Below are 16,719 nucleotides of genomic sequence, written 5' to 3'. Positions count from 1 at the left end.
ACAATAGCTTTCAAAAACACAACAAGTCTTATTGCTTGAATGCTGTAAATTTTCATTTGGCTGCTAGTAATACCTAGAGCTTCTTATGTCTGCATTACACTGAATATTGTGGAGAAATGCTAAGCAAGTGTTAGTGCCATTGAAATGTTTTAAATTAATACATATCCCCCCCTGCACTTTAAGGCAGATACAAATCCAGTGATGTTTTTTTCAGTGAATTTTGGGGGTTTTTATAACAGAGATAAAGATTTTCCTTTATTTTTTCTCTCAAGAATACTGAGAAATCTTTTTTTTTTTATATACATTACACCTGAAATAGATAATTAATTTCAACTTTTTGGAGCTTTCTGACTTTGCAGCTTTGTAGAGACACACTTGGAATAGCCTAATCTGAGTTTCAAACCTTTTTCCCTGTTCACAGGAAAGTAAGAGCTATAAATGAATGGACTCTGGTCTAATTCTAAAGTTCTTCAGTGCTTTAGGCATGTGCTAAGGGGGTTTCCTGTCATAAGCTACTGTGCAGAAGCTGTCCCTTTTCTATAGTGAATATTGAGAATGTTTACAATTTCTAGCCTTTTTCCTGTTGTTACGCAAAAGTCCCTTTGATTTTGGAGCGTTTAGCTATAGTAAAAGCTCTGTGATTTGGAAAACTGACTTCAAAGGACTTACTTCAGCAGTAACAGCACAGGAGAATTTTTAAGAAATAATTCCTAGTAATAAAATAGTTTTTGTTACTTTCTGTTTATAATGCTAAAGTAGTGTCCAATACAAACCAGCGTTAAAAAGCTAAGAGCTATAACATACTCATCAGGAGACAAATAGTTAATAAGGTACAATTTGATGAGGGAAAGCTGATAGCATCTGCAAAAAGAAATAAGAGCCCTGTGGCAGCATAGAAGTGCCTTATTAACAGTCACACTGGGTATCCTGTAGAATGAGCTTTATTTATCTTGTTTTTATAGCTACCTCCACTGTGCTTTCAGCTTCTGGGAGAGAAATACCAAAGAACAATATTGTTCTTCCAAAGTAGCAATCAAAGGGTTTCTAAAACAAGAAAAATGGAAAAAAAAAGACTACAGGAGGAGGAGGAGGAGAAGGAGAACAGCACACAGGTGATTGAGAAATAAATTTTTTCAATTAGGCTCCCTGTGTGAGATTGTTACTAAAATTTGTGTGTGTCACTGAAATTTAGGAGATACTTTCTCAACACTTAAGGGCTCCTTTACTTTGGCTTTCTTGATATAAATTGAGATTTGAGCTTTCTGTCATTAGTTTTAAGGGCCTGTTGCCCTTTCCATTTATTTCATGGGTGTGGGTGTTGCTCTTCAAGGTTCTGTCTCATCTGTGATACAAGTGGTTTTGCCTTGCTTGGTGAGTTCTCCCATTGCTACCGTCTCCCTACATGGCTTCCAGAAAAGTGCCAGCAGGAACAGCTGTGTTATTTAGAAGTTCACATAGGTGTTTGGGGAAGTGTGATGGATTTTTACAAATATTTGTGATTTTTCCGTGTGAAAAACTGCAAAGAAAGAATGCAGTTAGAAAATTTATCAAATTCCTATCACTATACAATAGTTTAGCAGCTCCTCAGTAAAACTCTTCACAAAGCATCTGATGCATTTAGCTAGGCATCAGTGTTTCATGAACTATTTTCTCTTTCTTTGCTCATGAATCTCTAATGCTAATGGATCATGCAGTAATAACAAATACAGAATTCCCAGTCTGTACACCAGATATCACATCACAGAGATTATGATTGTTTTTCCCCCTCCTCCATTTTGATTTTAGAACAAAAGCTCTTTTGCAAAAATTGTCAGAGATTCACGTGTGGGTTTGTGTACGCAGCAAGTAATCACTGAGCAACAAGGGCATATACTGAATTACTATCAGTTATTTATTAAGTTTCATCGCATAAATACTGTTTAGCAGTTGAATTAGTGATTGACTCTGTTACACAGTCAACCTATTGTTATAAGTGATTACTCAGCCTGTCAGATAATAGGTTACATTAGATTACATAGGTACATCAGTAGTGTTTTCTACAGAAGGGCTCGTGACCATTTATAATGGATTTCTCAGTTTTAAAACAACTGTCAACAATTTATCACATCTATGAAAATTTAATCTCAGTCTGAAATACAGATTGTCAATTTCATCTTTTAAACTCTCTGAGAAGGTAATGATTTTTTTTTTTTTTTTGTCTCTCTGCCATTTAGAATCCAGTTGATAGGTAGTGGAGATCATCCACCTAGGAAAGTGAAAGCATACTCAGTGACTTACCTTCCTTACTAGAGGAATTTAGATGGACTGATGTTTGTGGTGGTTGGCAACAAACTAAGTCAAATAAAATTCTCCAGCTCTAGAGTGTTTTACGTGCAGCATACTCTCTAGCTGCATGTTTGCCAGGGACACAAAATTTATCCCCCTTTATCACATCTTGTTTGTTGTTGTTTGCTTTGCAACACATTGGCTGGAATCCTTAGGCCAAGTCTAAAGGCTGAGTAGAGCTTCCTACAACTGTCTTATGTCTGCAGAAACATGAGGTCAGCAGGGAGGCAAATATGAAGGAAAAAGTTGGAGGTGAATTGTTAAGATATGATGATAATTCTGATGGTTTCAGTGACTGCTTTTCCAAGATTACTTGTCAACGTGGAAAGAGGTAAACACCTTGATATTTAACAGGGGTATTTTTCTCTAAGCAGATCTTCTGTTGTCATTGTAAAAATGGCCAATTATGACTCATTTGGATCTGAATGTTTATCTTTTAGAAATTAGATAGAAATGACCCACTCATTTCACAAAGCTAATACTAGGTTACCTGATGTCACTGACCTCCACTAATGAATAACTGGAATGATGTTTAACACATAAGCTGGAGGTGAAAAGCTCCATGTGTCATTGACATTACTCTAGACCATTCACTTGTGTCAAAAAAGCGAAAAATAACTTACATTCAGGTTTTTTCGTAGCCTCACTGTTATCTCAAATCTTCCTGACGAAATTGTGGTTTGAAGTTGCGTTATGTGTCTCCTTGTTCTCTCTGCTCCTTCCATTGCAATTGGAATGATGTTCTCCTGAAGATGTTTTCATACTCTGAGCAGATATTATCCTTAGTCCTGATTCTCCTTGATTTCTGTATAATTTAACAGTGCAGTTACACTCTGGTGATTTTGCTGGTAGCTGTAAGTTCCAGCTTTCTTGTTTTAATAAGCATCTTTTGCTCTTTGTGTTTAATGAGAATTTTTCTCAGTCTGCTGTTCTTTTTTCCTTTTCTCCATAGCTCACAATATTATCTATGTGTTGACACTCATTTACGTGCCTCTCTACTTTTTATTCTTCTCCACATTCTTGCTGTTTTCTGTCTCAGATTATCTTTGTGTTTGTCAAATTAAATCAAATTATTTTAAAGTAAACATAACTGAAACAAATTAGTTTGTTTCTTCTTTTCCTGAGTGAACTGTCAGTCATGCTGCCATCAACTCTGTTGCCAACTTTTTGGAAATTTGGTGGTGTTTTTCTTACTGTGTTCCAGTAAGAAAAGTGGTTTTGCCCCAACCACTTTCTTAAATGTCTTATACATCTATGTTTTTGTCTTAAACGGCAAGAAGAAAAATTAATCTTGATTTTCAATATCACCTTTCTCGTCAATTGATTTAACTAAAAGGATGTAGAAAATCTTGTGTTTGTGTCTCTCTGCTGTTGAACCATTTATTTCTTCACTGGCTTTCCACTCGATAAGCTGTGTTCTTACATTTCTTCTGTTGTTAGCATTCTGCTTTCTCTCTGCTTTCGTTTGTCTAAAATCTTCTTACCTTGATTTGGTTGCATATTTAATGGATGTATATATGTTAAAGTTCCTTTAATGATTTTTGACCATTTGATGTCTTGTAAAATGCCATTTTTAGGCTAATTTTTAAAAATATTTTGATTACTGTAGATAACAATTATTGTAAAGTCACTGTAGTATTTTCTCTAGGAATATAGATGTGTATTACTGTGAACAGTGTCAAGCCTGTCATCACTGAAGCCTAATGGCAAAACTATTTGGATAAATAAGTAAAAAAGACAAATGAAAATTATGATAACATTGCTATTCTCTTCCTAATGAGATGTTACGTACAAAATTATATACGTACATATAGATATACAAAGATTTCTTTTTTGTAGTCTCGGTTATTCAGTATGACTTAGAAGATGTTTCAAATTTCATCCTCCACCATACCTCTCAGGTTCATCTGTTTTTGTGAGCTCGTATCTGGAAGCTATAATACAGCTGCCTCTGACATCTCAGGGGCAAGATACAGTATGTTCGCTGTGCCTCTCAGGATTTATTTCAGCCAGGTTTTTGATTTGCACAGTCTCCTGAAGTGTCATACCTTCCTGGACTGTCTGTGGCTGAAAGGTAAGAAGCGCTCATTGCCAGGCTGTTTCTTTAATGCCACATCCCACGCCAGCATGGCTGTCTTGAACAGGAGTTAGCACGGGACGAGATGGTCCGCATTCCGGTGCCGCCTCCTCCTTTCCCATTGCCATGTTTCTTAGCAGCAATGAGTGGGATGTGCAAGAAAATAAACTTCTGCCTGCCCGTACTCAAGGTCTAAACCAACATTTTGTGGTTCTCTCATGTCAGGACACTCTTTTTTCTGCTTACTCTGTTATTTTTCCTGGGGGGTTGAGGAGTATGAAATTACATTGAAGTACCTTTCCCTTCCTCAAAGTAAAAAGAATCCTGACATTTCTCATCAGCACCTAGAAGTTTACAACACTATTTGTAAAAAAACATAAAATGAAATGTTGCTTTCAAAAGGTCTTGGAGCCTACTAAAATCAATCTTATTTTCCAAAAAGCAGGAAAAGCTTTAAAACTCAGTGTGCTAACACAGATGTTAAATCTTAAAGGATTCCCATATAATTTATTCAATACATTAAATTTACTATAAGTAGTATAATTTCAGAATGTGCATTAAAAATATGTTATGAAATCTCATTCCTACCTGCTGAATGGCTGCCAAGTTTGGTAATGCAAGAACATTTTGTTGTTCTATCCCTTCAGCACAATCCTGCATTCAATTTTTAAATGTCCATAAAAACTATAAAAGCTTCAAAATGCCAGATTGGAACATTCAAAACTTTGAAAGTCACAGTGCAACAGTTACGATTTTTTGAATAACTCTCTGGGAGCACGACTGAAAACCCTAGTTCCGAACATACTCAAGTTTTGAGTTGCTAACTTCCAGGTTTGGAGCAGCATTTTCCTCTGTCTCTGGTAAACATAAACCAAATGGATGTTTTGTGACATTTAGAAGTATTTGCAGAAGACTAAGAGAGGAATGCACAGGTGGATGGGTAGGTGGATTTTGTGAAAGTTCAGTCTTGGGTAGTCTTGTGTCGTTAAGGTCAGTGGAGTAGCCCAACACTGAGGGTTTGTAAAAGATGTAGTAACTCCAAATTCTTCTCTGATATGCTTAACTTTTAATTTTATCCTATTAATTCTGACCATTTTTAACAATTATGTATTTGTATAGTCAATAACATAAACTAATTAAAACTTTGGCTACTTTATGAAGTGGCAGGGTATGTACTTCTCTCTTCAATTTTTTATATACTTCAGGCCAGTAGATTTGAAGTAAAATTGACATCAACTCCTTGAAACCATATAAAGCTTCAGATATTACTTGGTTTAAGTACAAAATTATATATCTGTCAGGGGATCTGAGTTCTTATTGAATTCCAAACCCTGGAAAATTCAAGCGTGATTTCATGTTTATTTTCATACATTTCACACTGCTTACTTTATAAGAAACTGTAATTTTCTAACTGTGGTTGAACAGTAAAAGCTGGTTCTGAGCAAATGAAAACACACATAATGTTATTCCCCCAAGAACTGGCTGTTACATGCAGTAATTGGTAGCAAGATACTGGAGTGATTGTAGCCAATTAGTAAAATTGTTCATATGGTGTTGGACTTCTTGTATGAGCTGCTGGCCTGTCACTCCGTGTGAAAGCCTAACCAGGATGCAATAGCCCCCAGAAACCAACTTTCCCTTTTTGGTGAGCCAAAAAGGAAAGCTGTGTTAAAGGTAAGTCCCTTTTTAATATTTTACTCTAGTTTTTCCACAGAGGATAATCACTCTCCAAAGCTGACTGTTTGTCAGGAGCCTATTGGCAAGATAGCACCAGCAATAACGGCTGCAAGAATGAGGGGTCATGACTCTGTGGAAAGGAAGGAAAATGGTTCCTGTGAAGTATAGAGAGGTATAAATCTTTCTTAAGTGGATTTATGTATTTGCTGGAAGCAGGGATGTAATTATACCAAAGCACGCCTTAAAATTCCTGGTAACCATCAAAACCGCCACTGACTCGGCGGCTGCTAATTTGCTGCTAATGTCTTGCTGGTATACTTCTCTGTGGCTACCTTCTTTGCCTTTATGATTGTGACACTTTCTTTATGGCCTCTTTAAACTCAGCTTTTGGACTCCAGCATACATGTTCATTGAGAGCTAATTAGGCAGGCTGCAAGACACCCTCGTCAAACAAATCACAATTTTTTGAAGCCATTCCATTGCTGGACTGATGTGAACAGAAAGGCGATATTACTTATGTTTGTTGACATATATTATTATGGTTATTGCCATTATACCCCAGCTCCCCAGAGTATTGTTTAAATACATGATGTAAGAGATGAAAGCAAGCAGATAATGAAAAAGAAAAAAAGAAATATCTTGTAGTTGTTAATTTTTGGCATTGTGTAATTAAACCATCTTCTTTAATGTTATTTTTGCCAGTATCTAATTAGCAGAGCCATCTGCCTAAGAAGTGCTGGACCATCTGTCTGGAATACCGTTCTGTTCATTTTTTAGGTGCTTGACTTATTAACTTCTTTCTCTGTGAAATGTAATATAGTACATTGTGTTTCTACACTTCAAAGAAGTTTATATATAAAAATACATACGAATGTGTACCTGTCTACATGTATATATTATATCTGTGTAGCTATAGGAGCATAGTTCTTCCAGGAGATCTGATTGTACTCAGTTACGTGGGCAGCTTCCACAGTAGGTGAAAGCCACGTACTTTTTGTTGATAGGTAAGTACAACTAATACATATCTCACTTAACACATTCTAATTGACCAGTCTTTTCTTGACTGTGTTCAAATTTCATGTCTGCATTTACTGAATAAAGATATGACTGTTGAAAGGGTCTGTATTAAAGTTAGTTACTTAGGGTTTTGATTTTTTTTCCTTTTTGTATTCTGTAATTTTTCTGGAAAATCGTAAAATAATTTAGGTTGGAAGAGACCTCCAAATGTCTTGTCTAGGGAATTACTTTGTTACTGTACGTTGGGCATAAAGAGAACCCCTTGACAGTTATATCTTAAATGGGAGGGACACGTGAATATTATTCACTGCTTCTACATGTTCCATGATTCTCTTTTAGTGTTCTTCTAAAGTATTTGGATAAATCAGTTTAGACTGAAGATTTTGTTTTGGTTTCCTTTGCAGTTAATTTCTTTGCATTTTTTTATGTTGCCAGCTGAAGATACAGTAGTTTAACTTTTAAGCAAAACTCTTATTGTTCATCCAGACAGACAAGTTACTGAAATGTATTTGTTATTCCAAAGAATAAGATTCATTTTAATACTGCAAGTTTTAACTTAACATAGATGGATGTTGGATGTATATTTTTCTTCATTTTGAAGATAATGGTTTCATTATGTAGCTTGAGTTGGAATTTGTTTCTTCTATGGCTGGAATTTCTCTCCTCCCACTACCCCTTGAAAATGCTAGGAGAGATTTTATCTGAGGTTTTTGACCCACTTTACAAACATCAGTGATGTAATGTTTAAAACACAGATAGTTATTTACAATTGAGCTTTTACGAAAAGGTGCCTGCCATCAGTTTGAAACTTTGAGTTCAGCGTGCACCAAAGCCGTGTTTCCGTTCAGTCTGATTTTGTGTCAGATCTGTATGGAGCTTTGTTGTTTGTTCATTTTTCTTTTTTAGTTGAAGAAAACGGTATGTATTCAAAAGTGGACAGTGGCTTCCTCATCGGAGTACACTGGTTCAAGTTCACGTTGTACCTGTCGAGTTCAGTCTTTAGAGTTGGCCACACTGACTTTCAAAGGGCTGAAAATCTTACCGCATACATTTTACACTGCTCTGCTGGTGACTGTTACACAATTAAGGTTTATTTATGTCTACTAGAATGTAGTTATGCTGAAGATTGGGAAATTAGAAACAAACTAAGCCAACCATTAACTTTATAGAGGTGTGTGAAAGACCATATTGATAGCAGGATTTGTAAAAGCCGTGCCGCTGTACATAGTGTCAACTTGCTATCACAAACAGGCTGATGTGCTACCTTAAACCCTACTCATTAACCTCTTCAGCTATGTTCTTTGTGGAGGTGCGTAGAAGCAATAGCTGATGTCTGCCCATCCTTATTTTCGCTAGCACTGGCGTTCAAATCCCTGTTTCCTCTTTCCCCAGAGTGAACAACTTTAGTATCTATAATTTGGTTCAATGAATTTTGTTGCCAGCTTAAGTAGAATTATAATATTAATTAAAAACAGGACACCAAATGCTGAAGGTTGTATTTTGCTGTGTGAAAATTGGAGCTTCTTATTAAAGAAATGTAGGAAAGAAAAGATCCTAACAGGATAAGCTTTAGCTGTGTAGTCCTTCATAGTGAATCAAATATCCAACGTCGTATGCATATCATATTTGCACTGCTCATCTGAACTTCATGGAAATGTCAGCAAATGGTATAAAGCAGGAGAAGATGTCAGTTTAACGCAAGCAGTGGATAACAGTGACATCTCCAAGTAAACCTGGTTTTGCACTTTCTTTCTAAAATAACACAATCCATTATGTGTCCGTCTGGTCTTTCAGAATTAGAACTTCAAAGTCATAATCTTCTATGGACAAAAAACACACTGTTGTTATTCTGTTGGGACTTTTTCTTTTGTCTGTGTGTGCTGAAGATTCAGGACACATATTTCTCCTCTTTGTCCACATTGAAATGACATTTCACTTGGGGAATTTTCTACCTTTCTTCCCCCTGTACATTACCAGTAGGCTAAGCTGAATATCTGAATTTCCATGTTGTAGGAAACTCCCCCAAATTTCTAGAAGATTAGAAGAAAAAAATGAGCTATATATAGAAATGTTTGTCTATACGTGGTCTTTTCATTTAATCAGCAATAGGACACATGCAGGCATTAGTGAACTATGCAGAAGCCTTAGGGACCGAAGTGCAACAGTGTGATCTACTCAGCTCTCTTCCGATGCCTTTCAGTTGCAGCCTGCTCTGTTTTTGTCTCCTCCAGCAGTGGAACCCCGGGCTATAACACTATAAGTACACTGGATTTCAAAGATTGCACTTAGCTTTGTCACCAGCGTGTCTGCACTGGTTTCTTGTCCAGATAATATTACTCCTTTGACATATATTGTCATGAACAGGGTTTTCCTAGAGAGTTTGCCATTTGGTTAGCTTGCAAGCATATGTACCTATATATAGTTAGAGTGGTTTATACTATTTGGGTTCTTGTATGTGCTGTTAACTATGGTATCCAGAAATATTACGTAATGATTTAATATTTAATAAGTTTGTTTAAATCTATATATTTCATGGATGTCAACGAAAGAAAAGAAAGATTAATTTCAGTTATACTAATAATGGTATTAGTGGTTTTGTGATGTGGTGGTAAGATTATTGATATTTGAGATTTGAGAGGTCTAGCTAAGATGTTTATCTTAACTAAAGGAACATTTGACTAAAAGCTAACAGTCTGTGATTGTTTCCAGCTCACCACTTCTGAGCTGAGATAATACTGGATGTGCCACTCCTACAGGCTCCACCAAGAGCCATATCTCTGTATTGTCACATTATTTACTGTTTGATTCCTTCTCAGGAGTGCGGCAGTTAGCAAACACCTGAAGGAGTCCATCCCTCACAGGGATGGATACCTGGCTTTGCTAACATTGAAACGATTGTTTTTCTTCCCATTTCTTTTTTTCTGAAACAGTATATAGCCAGGGTCTCTCTGATCACTTGGCAGAGAACAGGGGAGCAGAGGGAACTGTCCCAGTGTTCTCTCTCTGCGGTCAGAGTTAATAAAGCTTCTGCCTGACTTTAAATTTTACTTGTATTACTAAGTGCTTGGAGTTCCCAAATTGCCCAACCATGACCTGCTTGCAGAGATGTATTGTATGCTTTTCTCAGATTTTGTGGACAGCTTGAAGAACTGTCAGTTTTGGCTTCTGAATTTCCTACCTCCAAAGTCTGCTGATTTTCTTTTCCAAAACTTTCAGTGCCTGAGAAATGTACTTAATCTGCTTGATTTGTGACATAGTGTAATTTTTGCATTTCACGTCCTTCTCCTTCAAGTTACTTGTTTACCATGCACTTAGAGCCAATTGAAAGCTGGGTGTTTTGTCACAGAAAATTGATTTATTGATAAAGATTTTATCGTTAATCCAATCTTTCTATCTTCTTACTTCCTGCTGTTCATGCTTGACATATTCTTCTCAGTTCAGTTTTGGCAAGAACTTTCATTCAAACCTTCCTATCAAGCACACCTATTCTACTAAATCTTCCTTCTCTAACCTCCTACTGGTAACTCTTGCATTTTTCCAGGCATTTGAAATGTTTTGTGTTGTTTAAAAAGAATATATTCTGTATCAGATACTTGTATCTAGTACCATGTAATGTTCAGGGTGTCCTAATGGATTGATTAGGAACTTACATTGGTCACCCAAGAACAGTCTTTTGTACTGTGATCTCTGTTATGGATGTAAATATATTTTGCATTACAGAGTCAAAAGAGTTAAGTCGTTGCTGCTTTTTTGCCTAACACAATGCTGCTTTTTTATCTAACTCAGTATGAGATTTCTTTCATGCTGATAGATACAGTTTATTATAAATGCTGAGGTCATTCACAAGTGGATTCTTCCAGAAGTTTTCAATATATTCCCCCAATATGCTGTAGTTCTTCATCTGCAAAAGCAAACACTGTAAATGAGAAGGTTTGAGGTGGAGAGACACATAATGGCATTAGTTTTTATAAGTCTTTTTTTTGTTCCCTGAAATAAAAAACAGGCCATTCTTGGGCCTGTTGAAACACAAATCAAAGAGTACTGCATAGCTTGCTCTGAAAGCATTTTCCCCTTCAGTTTAAATAGGCTTTCAGCCTATTATTTTTATTAATTATAGAGACTACTTGCTATTAATGTAGTCACTGTTAAAAGATTGGTACAAAAAATTTCCTATATTAAATTTTAATGAATGGTCTTTTATTATTTCCTGGTAAATAAAAATGAAAAAGCTGCAGTTTCAATAATTAAGCGGCAGTGGTTAGTTTAGAAATCTCAGTTCTTCCTGATAAAACGTATAGTGCATTTTTATCTGAAGAACACATGGATGTGCACTGTTGAGATGAAAGAATGCAGAGTGGTTTAAAATGCACTCTGACCACGCAGCATATACAGACATTCGAATATGTATGTGTATTGGGACATAAACACCAAGCATATGACCCGGTCCACTGAACAATAGAGTTCGTAAGTCATAGCTGTTGAATCTTAAATATGGCAATAATTGGAGTTAACTCATGCAGTGAAACTGCAATAATGCAGACTGGGCATTACAGTTCTGGCTTAAATCTGTTGAAGCAGAGAGACGGCTCAAAAAGGAGGATAAATTGCTTCTACTTTACAGTGCTTCATTTCAGTGCTGTCTGGTATGTGTCTACCCATTGTTCCTTTCTCTGAATGGATGTTTTAGTCCTTCCGATTAGTGCTGCAGTCGTACCTTGAGAAACTAGAATCTGTCTGATGCTTGAGATGAATACTGCAAGAACAGCAACAGGGCACATTTTCCTATGGCACAAAGTCTCTCAGCAGCACTGACCTCAGACGCTGTGTTGATGCAGCCCAACTCTGCTGGGGAGAGACCATCAGCCTTTCTCTGTGTTCCTAACTGCTTACCTTAATGAGACTTATACTGAAGTGGCTAAATAGCATCAAATGTGATTGTGGTTATTTCTCCTGTAGCGGTAGGTGCAGTGAATCATGGGGTGGCCAGCTTCACTTCAGATTAAGACACTGAAAAACCATCCTCAGCAAAACTACAGTTCTAAGGAGAAAAAAGCTTGTAAGGCAATTCTGGACAGAATCACCCACAGCTGATCACAGTATGCCTGAAGCACATATCTCAAGCACGGTCTTAGATAGCTCTGAGGTTTATATTTCTGTGTTCCCTGCATTTCTAACTGATTCCTGTTGATTGCAGGCAGTGGAATGGCAATGTGATGAAGCTACTAAAAGAGCCTGTTACAGTAAAGGCAAATCAAAGGTAAGCATGACACAGCTGCTCTGCTTTAATAGAATTTATGTGTTAATAGCAGGTGTAATTCAGTTTATAAATCTCTACCTTATGCATTTTTACTGTCTCCCTTTTCAAAGAGATTGTAGGAAAGGAGTCTAACACTGTTTTATAAGCAAAGGAATAAAAAACAGTATAGGGAGTGTGGGGTGAGAGGTACAGTCACATGATTCTTTTCTGAAATGATCAAGCACTTTAGTTTCCAACATTTTACTGTTTTGACTCTACAAAGTGTCATATGTAATGAGCTGTGTTCTCACTTCATTTTCAGTGCTGTAAATCCCAAATAACTATGTAATTACTTTGTAAAATCCTCGATTTATTTCCCTGTGTATGGGATGCATTTTTAGGAACATTCATATTTCATATCTACTGATACTATGAAGAAAATAATATGAAATTCACTAACTTTTTAGACATGGGACTTGAAATATTTTTAGTATTCAGAACCAATTCCTTATATGGCCAACTACAATTTCTTTTGTTCAGCACAGGTAAGTGCAATGCTAAGATAAAACCTGCATGGATGCTGTGTTCTGTAACGGCTGTCCTAAGCTGAAGGTAGTGATCGTATTAATTATACAAGCAGTTAGAAATGCATGCAGTCTATGTCTGTAATTATTATAGTGTTTAATGATTAGAGTTAATTGAGTTAAATCATAAAAGGAAAACACATCAAAAGTCATAACTACAGAAGAGCACACTTGCTTTCAGGACCCACGTTTGGTAGAACGTATCGACGTATGTTATTGATGTGCAAAAAGTATTGATGTACTTCAAAAACATATTCCAAATGCTTCTACCATCTAGTAGAGGAGGAGTCTCTTCTGCATAGTCATCTAATCACTGACTGTTTAATTTCTCCCATTAAAAAGTTAATTTCCAGCTTTTTTTACAAAGTGCTGGAAAATAATGTTGCAGTGTGCCCTTGGCCTATCCATTTCTGTTTGAGACTGAAGAAAAAGAATGGCCTCGCTTCAGAAGCAGGGCAATGTGAGGAGGGAAAAAGACAAAACTGGAAAAAAAAGCAAGTGTAGTAAATGTGCAGTGTAACACTTTGTGCATGGAAGATGATTGTCTTTATGGAGGAACATTTTTCACTGTAGAAATGAGTTTACAGTACTGGGGAAAAGCATTAAGAAATGTATTGCCATCTTGATCCTTTTCCTTTCCCTTTCTTTCCATCCCAGTGTGGGAAACATGTATTTAAGAATTACTGGTCACTAGCTATTAAGGTGCAGGATTTGCTAGGTATATAGAAGGTACTAATAGGTAGAGAAAAGAAATGGGTTAGATTTTACTTAAAGATTTCTACCTTGAGTAGACATACTCTGGTGACTGAAGTTATGTGTGAAGACTTTAATGGCAGAAATAGCATCTAGCACGTGTTCTGATCTACAATCTTACTTGTCAGTTTGTAGAGAGAAAAGAAAGAACTTCTGGGACCTCATACTTTAAGCAGATGTTTCAGTTTGTAAGTTGTAATTTCTCCCTAGAAGATTTATGCTTCTTCATGTAATTTATGTCTTGAGCCCTCTTCCTTAGTTTTTGGATGACAATACTCTGAAGTGAGAGAGCATGCTCAAGTGACAATAGAATATGACAGGTTGCATTGATCAAGGTGTATTATACAGTGGTAACTATCATGGTAGGAATGCAACATGTAACTAGAAGTTCATGCCTGTTTTACAGTGATTTTCTGAGTTTAGAACTGTGACAATAACATTCAGTTTGTCTGAAAGTCACAGTGCAGTGACTGTGATCTAACATGATGGATGAAACTAATGGTGAATTTGAGGCTATAGTAGTGTCCTTTTGAATATTATGTTTACTGTTTGTGGTGTAAAATCCATATTCAGTTCAACAATGCAGAAGCATGTGTTGCTATTAAATAATTTTCCTAGGAGAAATACTCAATACTAGTTAAATGCATTTAAGAACGGACCTTGATGTAGTACGTATGTGCATATTTTCATTCGTGCTCATCACACCCTTTTGAAGAAGCCGGTGATTGGAAGTTATGCTGTCACTGTAAAAAAATATATATGCTATTCTAATAACAACCTGTGAGATTGTTTCTTAGTATTGTTATTAGCTGGATAAAGATTTAGTGTTTCATTAGTATCCATAGCCTTGTTGCTCATTCACGATCCAGAAGAGAAGTGCAATCCTTATATTTCATTATGTTTGAGGGGAGGAAATAGTTCTTTTCATATTGTTACCGTAGGGCTTTTTTTTGGTGTGCAGACTTTGTGGCCTGGAAGCTTCATGTAGGAGTTTCTGGGGAATGCAGAGATGCTGACTGAGGCAACCTACCCAGCTGGATCGACAGCTGAGTCTTTTTGAACTTTTCATGCCTCTCTTGCTTTTGCTGGTGTGATCAAGGTTAAAAACAAAGGATAAATTGAAGGCCAGAGAAGGGATAGCCTGATGATGTTTGTCTTTTATTGCCTCATGCCTAATACTAAAACAAGGTCACTATACTCTCTGTATAAGGAGGACTTACAGGAAAGCACCTGATCTGTGGCGTGCTCCTCTTCCTAGTCAAACCACAAAGCCTTCCCTTGGAAAAACTGGGAATTATCAGACCGGGAGGACTTCACTCCAGCGCTACAGTGAACTGTCCGTCTTCAGAGGAAATCCCCTGGGAGACACAATTCCAGTTACTGTTATCAGAAAAACTGCTTGCTTGCTTGCTTGTTGCTGTATAGATAGATCCAGCCCAAACTGGAGAGTTGCTGGGGCTTGCATTTCTGTAACATTTCTCAGGGCGACTTCAGATTTCGGGACAGACATGTGTGACTGCAGGGAAGAGACAGGAAAGACTGGAGACAAAATAACAAAGCCAGCCCAGACTGTGGTGAAGGAGAGATGAGGATTACAAGCATGGCTGCGAGTAAATTATTCCTTCAAATGCTGATTTCTCTTGAAGCTCTGCTGCCCACAGAGTAGCATGGGGCAATGAGTTCAGGCAGCAAAACTAAGTCAGTTTGCTGGTGGAGTGCCCTGAAACCAGAATCTAGCTTTGAACCCTGAAGCAACTCTAGTACTTTTGAGATAATGGTCAGTTAAACACAGCTCTCTTTTGTTGTTGTTCTTGAGAAAGAAGCTGCACAGAATTTTTGCCTCTAGCTGTTAGCAGTAGTTGTTGTTCTGAGGTTTATGCTTTAGAAGCCAACAAGGGAAAAGAGCTGAAGGGGAAAATATACAGGGACATCTGTCACGTTTGACACTGTAATGCACGCTTGACTTTTGAAGGCTGATGTTTGTTACTGAGACTTCAGATATTTATCCACCAATTTAAGCTGTTGCTTAAAATAACTAGTGACTCCAGGAGCAAGCCAGACAAAATGATGTCCTTGTGGCCAGGATGCGTTAGCGTTTAGAAGTCTAAAACACCACACATTGTTAAGAGAATAAATTTGGCCATTCAGACTGGCAGTTGTGGTAGGGACTGTTATGAAGGAAAAATATAAATACACACAGTAAAAATACAATAAACCGAAGAGAGATTAAAAAAAAAATAGTAAATTCTCAAAGTCTCTTAGCCCTTGCTTATTTAAGATTCTAATGGCTGTGTGAATTAGCATCTGAACTTTCAATAAGGGCATTAAAAAATTAAACACAGATGTGTCTAAAATGTTAGCCTATACAAGAAACATTGCTGCAAATGTATAACCAGCCAGACTGGCCTTGAATTGTCAAGTTGATCATAAACTTAAGTAGCAGTCTAGCCTGCCTGGCTGCTGAATTGTTTCTAATAGTTGTATTTTCTTTCAGGTATGCTGACATAAAAGTAAAAAGAACTTGCTAAATTAATTTATTTCTCTCAGAGATATTTTTATAGGAGAATAGGAAAGTACAGTGGCATAGAGGTCAAGATGAAATGGAGAATAAGACTACGTAAAAGATGGCCACCAAACCTACCAGCACCCTCCAAACTAAAAATAACTTTGGCTTTGAAGTCTTTTGTGTTCACCAATGATGTTTCTACGACACACATGTCTTTTTTGCATATCTAAAAAATGAACCAGCTGAGCTAGAGAAGTGACTCTGAACAATGCAAATGACTAAATAACCTTTTTCAATATGTTTTTGGGTGGTGATTGTTTTTTTCATGACTAATTTTTTTTAGTTGGTTTTGTATATTGTGAATTTGTGATGTGAAGGAAACAGCCAATTGTAAAAGATGTTCTTCCGGTTTTGATTTTGTTGTGCTATGTACCAAACAAAAATTTGGTAGGAGATATCTTATTTGCCCTGTTGCAGTATGGATTGTTGTGAAGTTGGCACAGGAATTGGCACCATTAAAGAGAAGAATCTTGTGAATCACAGG

At 36.8% G+C, this 16,719-nt stretch overlaps 1 protein-coding gene across 11 annotated transcripts in view; it reads left to right on the top strand.

The window, feature by feature from the left end:
• The window catches only part of SEMA5A (semaphorin 5A), a 446,528-nt gene that overhangs the window by 192,739 nt on the left and 237,070 nt on the right, over positions 1-16,719 (top strand). For all 11 annotated transcript variants that reach the window (XM_075416809.1, XM_075416808.1, XM_075416805.1 and 8 more), the window contains exon 6: positions 12,291-12,353. In XM_075416809.1, the coding sequence (XP_075272924.1) occupies positions 12,291-12,353 (63 nt within the window). The remainder of the gene's footprint in view (positions 1-12,290; positions 12,354-16,719) is intronic.

The sequence above is a fragment of the Opisthocomus hoazin genome, chromosome 3 (assembly GCF_030867145.1).
Source record: "Opisthocomus hoazin isolate bOpiHoa1 chromosome 3, bOpiHoa1.hap1, whole genome shotgun sequence".
Taxonomy (NCBI): Eukaryota; Metazoa; Chordata; class Aves; order Opisthocomiformes; family Opisthocomidae; genus Opisthocomus; species Opisthocomus hoazin.
This window is presented reverse-complemented; position numbering and strand designations above follow the sequence as displayed.